Source organism: Vigna radiata, unplaced genomic scaffold, assembly GCF_000741045.1.
Source record: "Vigna radiata var. radiata cultivar VC1973A unplaced genomic scaffold, Vradiata_ver6 scaffold_95, whole genome shotgun sequence".
Taxonomy (NCBI): domain Eukaryota; kingdom Viridiplantae; phylum Streptophyta; class Magnoliopsida; order Fabales; family Fabaceae; genus Vigna; species Vigna radiata.
In genome coordinates this window covers 199685-210653 of record NW_014543114.1, presented here as the reverse complement: position 1 = coordinate 210653, position 10969 = coordinate 199685, and the positions used below count along the sequence as shown (strand labels likewise).

Genomic DNA, 10969 nt, shown 5'->3' with positions numbered 1-10969 from the left:
ATTTCATAACACCTAAACTGTTTGTTATTATCAAATGCTCTATATGTATTAGACTATCCGACGTTAGGATTCAAGGTGAAATTATTGTATGCAGAAAACTCTCATGAAAAGAGCTACAAAACTTGTGGTGTCTAATTGTGATAGTGATGAAATACAAAGACAGGATATAATCTTTAAGGGTTAGCTGCTATTAGTACCCTTTGAGTTACAGAACCAAGAATCTCTCTATCCTAGGAATTTGCATAACAGAAAGGCCCTAAAATTATTTTGAAAAATCGAAACAAATCAATTTTTTGGGGAACTAAGGCAGTTTATATCCCATATGAACAATCATTCTAGCATGACTATTTATTGTGGATACACCCAACACATTAAACAATTTTTTCAATGCAACTGGGATAAATACATGTACTGGTCTCCAAAAGTTGGACTGTAGACTGTTCTGTGTCCCTAAAATTAAAGTGCAGAGTCAGGCCTGTAGTAAAAGTTGTAGATTAACTAGGGTAATTTTTGAGCAAGAAATTTTATGCATATAGATGTCATAAATATTCTATGTGTATAAGCAGGTGGCGATAGATGTGTTCTCAACCTTCAGAAGAAATTGTAGCTTTCTATATTTGTGCCTGTATAACTATTTTTCTATGACATGTTTATATAAATTAAACAGTGGTTCTATATAAGTTGAAACTTTAAATATGATTGTAGAAGTTATTATATAGAATTTTGGAATTCATACCGCAGCATGAGATCTTTGTTCAGTTTTGAACATTTTATTCATGAATTTTACTTTATAAGGAGGAAGAAGAAATAAGAACGTTTGAGATTAACTTGCATAATCCTTATTGCTGATTTGTAATTCTCTACTTGGGAACTTATTGGTGCTGTAGGTTGGAGATTCTGATCAGAAGTTGGCAGATGGAATTTCACTGTACTCTATTGCGTCTGATGTGCGCACTAAAGCAGGGATTCTTGCACCTCTGATAACAGTATGACTTCAGATTCAATCTTTTCTCCCTTCGTTTGTAACAGCTGTAATTAGTGATGTCATTGATATTTTATTATAAGAATCTGTTTTACAATTTTATATTTTTTACTAAAATGATTGCAACTCAGTATGTTTGATTCTTAGGCAGGCTTCTGTATGCCTTTCCTAATTGTATATACTTTGGTAGGAACATGCAAATGGAGGAAAGTGTATTGTTTTCACTCAAACCAAACGTGATGCTGATAGATTATCATATGTAATGGCTAAAAGCCTTAAATGTGAGGCTTTGCATGGAGATATTTCACAAACTCAGAGGGAAAGGACTCTTGCTGGTTTCAGAAACAACCATTTCAATGTTTTAGTGGCAACGGATGTTGCATCACGGGGCCTTGATGTTCCAAATGTAGATCTCGTAAGTTTTATTTTACTAAACATTATGTTTGAAATTGTTGTATTATCCTTGGTTTTTTGTAGTTGATTAAGGTTCAAGAAAAGCTCATACGTTCTACGTGGTAGTTCTTCCTTTATTGTTGTTGAATAAATTGGGGGAGGGGGGACATGATCATGTTTATCATATTTTAATTGTTGGATTCCCTAAATTTTGAGTTCAAGGGGAAATTACTGTGTGATGTTTCCTTTCTAACTGTTTGTCTTCACTATTACCTATCTGTATTGTATTACTTTTTCTTTTTCACTATTGATTGCTTGTCTGTGTATCTTATTCACTCTTATCTTTTATGCCTTACTGTAACATATGTGTACATGCCAACACATTTACATACACTGTTATTCAATCTATTTATACATTTTGACTTCGTTTTCTCATTCAGGTGATACATTATGATCTTCCCAGTTCATCAGAGATATTTGTTCACAGATCTGGACGAACAGGCCGTGCTAGGAAGAAAGGAGCTGCTATTCTTATTTACTCAGAAGATCAATTCAGGACTGTAAAGACTATTGAGCGTGATGTTGGATGCAAATTTACTGAGGTGATTTTGCTTTTTTTATTCCCGCGTTGTAGCTTTCTCTTTTTATATTATTATAATCCTTGCGGCACCAAGAAGGGTAGCCTATTCTCTTTCCATGGATCCTATCCAGTTCACCATAAAGGGCATTGGAATGTGGTACCTCTCTAAGTTAGGGAGCTTTGTGGTGAATATCTTCCTAGTTTGTGACTGAGTTGTGAAAGACTGTCTTTAACGTACCTAGGTTTTCCACTACCACTTGGTCTTAAGTACTAAAGCTTGAGTTGGTGAAAATCTATGTTCAGCAAGCAAACAACTGTCCCTGCACACAGCAAGTGTGGAGTGCAACCCGTTAATCCATGGTAGCTTATACGGGATACTATCTTGATGTGCCCAAAGGTTTGTAAATTATAATATATATGTAAATGTGAATCCATGTTCAACTGTCAAGAGGGTCTATTTGACCTTTGATGAGATCGAGCAGGGAGTGGAGAAAGCTGCAAATTCAGACTAAAATACCTCAAATCATTAAAGGGTGATGGCAATTGGATAAGACATTAAGTTTTGGTATCTGATACTGCAATGCGGACTGCACATTTCCTTATCACTAAATTCTATCAAATTTCATTCTCAATTATGGATATACATCCGTGGCTCTAGCTTTGGTTTAATTAGAAAATAATATTGAAATATAAGTTAAAGCTTGTTTTTAACTTGTTAGTTGTATGTTCTTGGTTTATGAAGGGTAAAATGTTAAGTAAAAGTAAATGTTACAAAATGGATTCTGATTTAAAACTGAGTTCATGGGAAATATCTGATGAGAAAGCCTGCAGTTCTTTGTTTGTTGAATAATGAGTAAGAGGTAGGTGAATCTGTTGTGTCAATTTTGGTAGTGGAAATAACTGTCCTCGCTTTATGTACATCTTTCAAAGTTTTTGTCGGAATATTCTTAGTAACTAATAACGGAGTGACAGTAATTCTTTTGTTACGGATTTTCATTTAACTAAATCGGATGAACAGAAAATTGAGTCATTGTGAGACTGATAGTGCGTGGATGTTTTATTTGATTTTTTTTTGGACTGTTGTGTTACAATGTATTCTACTCGTGCACATATTTGATCTTCAAAATGTGAAAGGCCAAATCCTTCGGCAGTAATTATTTATCTTGCCCTTGAAATTCTTTAACCCTTCATACGATTTTACATTATAGGTTACATTTATGTTGTATAATGATTAACTGCCCATATCTTATTCCAATATTCTTGTTTATCAGCTAGCAAAGATTAATGTTCAGAGTGGATCAGCAGACATGTTTGGTGGATGGAGTGGTGGTCGATTTGGTTTTTCAGGAGGTATGAGGGATCGTCAATCTGGAGGTACAGGTTTTGGTCGCAGTCCTGGATTTGGCCGATCTAGTTATGGAAATTCCAGTTCTGGCAGTTACAGTAACTCCGGGTTTGGCCGATCTAGCCATGGAGATTCCAGTGAAACAGGAAGGTTTGGACGACCAAAGTCTAGCCATTTTAGTAGCCCTGGTTCAAGTAAGTCAGGAGGGGGTTTCGGTGGATTTGGTAGCTTTGATCGATCTGGTGGATTTGGTAGCTCAGATCGATCTGGTGGTTTTGGATGGGCTCAATCTGGTGGTTTTGGTGATAGAAAGTGAAGCCAGAACAGCACATGGCGTGGTTTCGGTGCTTGTGGGGATAACCTAAATAGTAATAGTTACAATAGAGGAAAGGCTTTTTAACTTCATCAACTTGGTAAGTAGAGCCATCTTCATTTCTGGTTTAGTTTTTGCCTCTTGTAAAGTTAGTTTACTGTCTTTATCTTTTCCCCGTATCTCTTAGAGATGGAAAATGTAATATGGAATATGAGAATAAATAATACATTCTATTTTGGGAGGCATTTCAGTATTTTCTCTCGTGACTAGTCTTCAGGTAAAACTCAGCTCTATTTAGTCCCTCCCGCCATAGCAAAAACCTCTATCATCTCCATGTTCCAGCTTCTGCCTATCATAGCGAAGGCCTAGGAAATTTTGTAGCAGCTGCTCCTATTTGTCTAATGCATTCTTCAAAATTCATAATGGTCAAAGATAGAAAAAATTCGAAACAGGTTGGTGTTCTCCTGTTTATATCATCTCAATGTTGTGATACAAGGAATTTCTCATATTGTAACTCATTATAACTATTTGTAATATTAATACATTAATATATTATCAACAACCAGTCAGCTTTTAGTTGCATTGTGGGCTACTTACCGGAATGTATGAAATATTCAACAGCATCATGTTTGATTAAAGAGCACCCAAAAAAGTGATTTATTGCATTAGGTACAAAAATTGCTAAACTGCATTGAATTATAAGGAACTCTGTTAAATTGGGTGATCCAATTTGATTGATGCTCAACAAATGCCTATAACTTAATGGTAGTCGCGTACTATTTCTTGCCGTTTTCCATTTGCGTCTTAAACTTATTAGTTTAGAGCTATTTTTATCATTATGTTGTCTGTGGTGGATAAAATTTGAAGTTGAGGAGGTAAAGAAGTCGATGGTAGGTTTGAAAGTTACCAAGGTTTTATGTTCTACGAAGAAATTGTATTTGCGTCGAGACAGAAAGATAATATATGCTTGGAGAAGAAGGGTAATACTTATACTTTTGTATGAGAAGAGTCCCTTGTTTGAAGAAGTTACTTGTTTGAAGAAAAGTCATCAGATCGAAATAGATTTAATACAAATAATGTGGAAAGTTGCAATTGATTACTCTACATGTGTTTTTTGTAAATAAAGAAAAGTGGACATTTAACTGACGTATTGTATCTTATTGTACGCTGTTTTTTCGGCACTTCCTTCTTCCTGTACTACCATAAAATACACTAGTCCCAAAATTACCTCTGTTCTTGCACTCTTTTTTTAACGAATTTTGAATAATGCAATTCGGTATATATTTTCTGATTGAGAAACACATTTTGAATTATATATTTGAAAATATATTTTATACATTTTGTAATATAAATTAAAAAACAAAATATTTTGGATTAGATGTTTTGGAAGATATTTTTATTGTTTTAGTCAATGAAATTACAAGCAAAAAGAGTTTTATGATTTATTTGCAAATTTTCAGAATACATGAACTTTCTGATTTTTTTTAAGATCTAAGAATTCGTAACTCAAGATAGAAAATAAAGATAACAAAGAAAAGAATTAGAGTGAGAGACATTTGTGAATGTTGGGTGTTCTAGAGGTGAGTATGATCACCTATTTATACGTGGTTAGAAACCAATGAAAAGCAGTCCAACAAACAATCAAGAGATTATGGAAAAAGAACCAGAACTTGTGGTTGAAGCCTCCATTATTTGTGCAAAGAATCTATGTAATCAGGAGAGGATGATCATGATCAATATCAACAAACTTACTCAAGCGTTTCAGCTCTGCTTGGTTAACAGGATGCAGATATTTTCATCGAGAAAGAAGGCTCTCATTGATTTTTCGACATATCTCTTTTGTGGTATACAACTCTATTTAAATCTATTTTTATACCAATCTCCTGTGTATTGCAAAAAAATAAATTTAAAAAATAGAAATAAGAAATGATTAAAATCCTAGATCTCATGAGTTATATAGTGGTCTTGCCTAAATCTTATGCAAAGGTTCCATTTGATATTCATATAAACGATTTTATCAATAGTATGTTACAAATAATAGAGGAGAGAATATGAAAATAATTAAAAATTTTGTTTAAACTAAAATTTCTTTTATACCATATAAAATTTGAATTACAAAGTTTAAGTTTTCAATAAGATAGTATCTAATCTTTCACATAAAATAAGAATAGACATAATTGAGATACAATTAATTTAGTGTTATTAAAACTAGACTTGTTTTTGTTCATATAAATCTTACTCACGAGATCACCAATCATAAAATTTGAGTTACTCTAACTTGTATGTTTGTAAGTGACTTAAATCTCATTTTTCTTAATATTTCTAAAATCATACTTCTTTCTAAAAGTTTCGTTACAAAATTTGTTAGATTCTATTTTGACATAGTCTTTTAAAATATTAATATCCACTTATTTGTAATGAAATGAATTTTATATACTTGCTACTATGAATAATTTTTATTATTCTTCGACTACCCTCACTTGTTCAACACTAAATACAATGTTAAGTCAAAAAAAATTTATGAGCGTTTCTTTTTACACTTTCAAACATGTTTTTTATACACCTTCAGTAAATAGCTCTTAATAAATGATTTAAAAAACCAGATGCATGATATTTATACACCAATTCACATGCATCAAGGGATTTCAATCCGTTGAAGTTTTAAAAAAATCCTTTAAAAAATTTTAAAATTTGTTTAGACTTTCAATAAATTTCAAAATCTGATAAAGCCTTCAAAAACTCTTTTAACGAATTTTAAATTTCGTTGAAATTCTACAAAAAATCCTTTAATGGATTATGAAATTTGTTAAAATCTTTGAAAAATCATTCAACAAATTTAAAAATTTGTTGAAGAAAAAGTCTTTGAACAAATTTTGATATACTTTGAATCCTTCGAACAATTCTTCAACAAATTTCCAAAATTTTCTTCCGAATCTTTAAAAAATTCTTTAATTAATTTTAAAATTCATTGAAACACAAAAAAATGTGTTGAAAGTCCCACATCGACTAGAGATAAGACTAATTTATAATATATAAGTGAGGTGCAAACTTCACCTTACAAACCTTGTAAGGTTTTATAGGGTTAAGTTAGGCTTAAAACTCACCTTCATAAGAAATGTAAGGTTTTTTGAATTGCTTAGAAAAAAAACTTTAAAAAATTTATCTTAAATTAATTTTTTTTACAAAGGATAATTTTAAAATATTAAAACGTTTGAAGATACAGAAAAAAAAAACATCGGAAATGCAGTGAGAAATATCCAAATTTTATAACAATGATATATAGGTCAGACTACTTGGTATAAAACCCCTTAATAATCTTAATACGATATTTGGGAACTTGTGAGAAGTGAGAATATGACAGTACATATGAAATCCTTAAATTTAGAAGCTCGTAAGAATATGATGGTATAATTATCTCAAGATGAAAAATATTTTTTATTTGTTAAAATTATAATATTAGAATTTAACCAACTTTTTTAGTGTAGAAAAAATAATTTGTGATCAGTAATTAAATTGAGAAAGTCAACGCTAATTAACTATTACACTCGACGATAACCTTACTAATTTCAATTGAGTTATTATTCCCGTACAATTATTTATCTTTTACTTCGTTTTCAAAATATTTTCTTTTTATTTCGTTGATTATAAAATATAGGATTAAATATGTTTTTATTCCCTCGATTTTGGTTTTAGTCCCTACTCGAAATATCGATAGTTTTTAGTTCTTATTGTCTTGAAACTCTTACTTTTGGTCCTTAAAATTGGGAAAGTTGGATCGGTGGCGAGAGGGGTTGGGTCGGAGAGGGGAGGTGGTTGGAGAGATGCGAGATCGATGGAAGCATCTTTGATTTCATCGTCATCTACGACTTCAAAACCTTCAAAATGAGAATCGGCGTACGCAAAGACGACGAAGAGCGAGTGAATTGGCGTACGCAAATGGGAATCAACGTCGTCTTTGACTTGATCACTAAAATCAAAAGTAATGTGGAGAACAGTAAAAAAGGAAGTTGGTATTGTCATAGATTTGCCATTTACCACATGTTCCAAAAGTAAGAGTTTCAAAACTATCGAATAGACTAAAACTAAAATCAAGTGATAATTAAAAGACTAAAAAGATATTTAACGCTAAAATCTATTACATATTTTTAGAGGTCAGCAACCCACGCTTCCAAATACTGTTTTTTATTTGTTAAAAATTATTAATTAGTAGTAAAAAATATGTTAAACTACATAACCCTCTCTCATACGGCTCATTATTTTATGGACCTATCTACATCAAACCCATAAAACCCATTAAAAATATATAAGATAAAATAAAGTATTACAGTGATGATGAATTTACCTCGAACAAAGTCAAGTCGTGCTGCAACGTGATTCTTACAACATAAGCAAGAAAATTCTCCTTCTCCAATCCCTTTTATCCCTGCCGATTCACATTTACAGCCAAACACGCCCTTCACCATGGCAAGAATACCTCCTTCCCTTTCCGTTTTCTTCTCCTTTCTCTTCCTCCTCACCCTCACACTTGCCCGCGATCTCCAAAATCCATTTTCCCAAGCCCAACCTCACTCCGAACCTGTGAACCTTCCCAAACCTAAAACTGAGCACGGCACCGTTGCCTTCACCGTTGACACCATCGATCCCGTTCCCCTGACATTCCTCCGCTTCCGTCCGATCAACCGCCACTTCAACCATTTCCGAGCTTCGGCGCTGCCGATATCACTCCGCTCCGGCCGCCGCCGCTTCCACCATGACCACCGCCTCCAGATCCCTTACGGCAACGACGCGATCGTCCTTGATAACGCCGCCGCTCGCCGGATCCATCCGCGCTGGGTCACGGTTCACGCCGATTCCGAGCCACGGGTTCTGGCGACCGAGGAGCGCGTCGATTCCTTTCGCGAACACCATCACCGCGGCGAAAATCAGCACCACCACCAGCACCGCGAGGAGAATTCGTTCGCCAAGAAGATTCGCAAGTTCCTGAACCTATTCTGATTTTCACGACGTAACTGAATTTGTGTGAGTGATTATAAAGACGCTATATCGTAGTTATATATATGTATGTAAATAAATTTGCATCTGTTATAGAGGTGTGGAAAACATGTATGATGATGTACCATACTATGATCTACTAAGTTTGATATTGTTATGATATTTATGAGTTTTGATAGAATAATAGGTTCTTTGTAACACTTGTGGTGGATGATGAAGAATGAGTAAGAAATGTTAGTTGCTAATACTAATAGAACTCATATAAGTTTTAATCTATATAAGTTTTAATGAACATGCTAATTGAATAAATTCTATTTCTTACCTTATTTTCGCACAATGTTTTGCCATCGTGGTCGGTATAGCTCATCAAGTAGTGATGTATACACTAGTTCCTAAGAAATCCTTTCTCATCCATCACTTCCTCTTAAGTGCATACTCTACATGCACATTATAACCAACATAACACAAAAAAGGGTCCAATGTGATCTCTCCTATGAATGTGAGTTGTAAATCATTGACGCTCATTGGGTTGAAATGCATTGCCCTTATCTTAGCTATATTTATCTAAAGTAAAAGAATACATTAAAATGTAACTTAAAAATACATTCTATATTGCACAATATGGAATGCATTTCCAGTTATGAAACAGAGTGTATTGCCAAAAGGAAAGGGATCAGCAATTGGATCTCTGCAGATTAAAGATACGTTGTTGTAGTCGGATTTGTTTGAGCACACTGCTCCTTGATTGTTGGCGCACGAAATGATCTCTGCAAGCATCTCCTCCTTTTCCGGTGAAGATCTGCTGATCCACAAACGCACCTTGCAACACATTGCCTCGTGTCACCGATTTTACAACTGAGCTCCATGAACGTTGCAATCTTCCAGGCGGTGGTTTCTCTAGGGGGTATGGAGGTTTGGACTTTGAGCGGCAAGTTGCTCCTTTTACAACTCTGTCTATTGTGTTAGATATGAAGTCGTTTTAGCTCTTAACACTTTCAAACCCAAATTTAGTATCCCTGTTAAACAAATTGAAAACTAGATTAATAAGGTATATGGTCACACTTTGCTTAATGCATTGTTTAATGTGTTGTACTCTTATACGAAAGTGAATGATATTTGAGATTCTCTAATTCTCAATTACATTTTTGAAGATATCTTTAAACAAAGATTCATTAGAAACTACTCTCGTTTGGAAGATGATTAACAAAAAGACATCAAAATCATAAAAAACTTATTAAAGTAGAGAACATAGCCCTACTTGATAAATTCTTTTCAAAACTTTTGATCGAAAAACTCTTGCAGTTCTATATTGACTACAAATAGCAACTGAAGCATAAAAACATACAATGTCATTTTTAGATCTTATCACTCACATCATCTTCAACATACCAACAAAAAAGAATGTGTTGATACGAAGACATTATTTATTAAGGTAAATAAGATAGAAGACAAACCGACTCTAAAATGAGAAACGAACTCTAAAAAGACAAAAAAAAAAAAAACTTGATTATCGAAACAAAAATACATTTAAATATTCTCGATCCAATATATCTAATTCCATCCTTCAAAAGAAGAGAATTTGCTTTGTATATAGAAAGACACACGATTGCACCTGAATTCAAACATAGAGTCAAGAATATTAATCTTCCTAAGACAAATATAATTGAAGGAAAATATACAATTATTGTGATTATTTCGGAAGTAAATATTTACTAATGTGAACAAATGGGTAGTGGATTCTAAACTATTAAATGTGTTTAATCTCATATTCTAAACTTGACCATATGACTATTTACTAATTTAAAGTTTTAAATTTTTTTATAAATTTAAAGTAATTTATTGATGACTTGACCATATGACTTGTGTGACATTCCAATTATATAGAAAATGCATACATAATTAAGACGTCATCATGAATAGTATTAGAAAGCAGTTAGGAGTAGAATGATAGTTAATTAAAGGATTATAGTCATCCTTAGAACAATACTTAGAATTTGGAAATTGAGTACTAAAGTTCCTCCCTGGAAAATGCAAGGAATTAAAACTTAGAATATGATAAGTTCTTCAAAATAAAAGGCTAATCAAGTGAAACCTGGTGGACTAGACTGCAACACTGCCATCCCCATCAAGAGTTGTTTCCAAAGTAACCTCCTCGCCATCTGCTCCCATCCAAGTGGATGATCATCGCAAAAGAAAACAACACAAACATGGCACAAACACAAGCAAGCAAGGGTGAGCTAATTATATAAAAAGCATGCAATTATACCAACATGAACCTACTAGATTTAACCCAAGTAAAGTATATACAAGCAAGGCAATATATACAACACAAATCCTAACATGTTATCTTCTAGACTTGACTCG

General features: G+C 33.3%; 2 protein-coding genes across 3 annotated transcripts in view; both read left to right on the top strand.

Moving 5' to 3' along the window:
* LOC106753019 (DEAD-box ATP-dependent RNA helicase 53, mitochondrial) overlaps positions 1–4195 on the top strand; it is a 7517-nt gene extending 3322 nt beyond the window's left edge. Inside the window, exons 4-8 of one of the 2 annotated variants that reach the window (XR_002666716.1) lie at positions 888–986; positions 1173–1397; positions 1816–1977; positions 3227–3713; positions 3884–4195. Coding sequence is in view for 1 of the 2 variants with exons in the window: in XM_014634800.2 (XP_014490286.1) it covers positions 888–986; positions 1173–1397; positions 1816–1977; positions 3227–3616 (876 nt within the window). In the remaining variant the exon portion in view is untranslated. The other variant, XM_014634800.2, reaches the window with a different exon arrangement.
* Positions 4196–7958: 3763 nt separating this feature from the next.
* On the top strand, positions 7959–8850 carry LOC106753035. Its single transcript, XM_014634816.2, has one exon. The coding sequence runs from the start codon at positions 8075–8077 to the stop codon at positions 8606–8608; it is 534 nt and encodes a 177-aa protein (XP_014490302.1). The 5' UTR covers positions 7959–8074; the 3' UTR covers positions 8609–8850.
* Positions 8851–10969: the final 2119 nt, after the last annotated feature.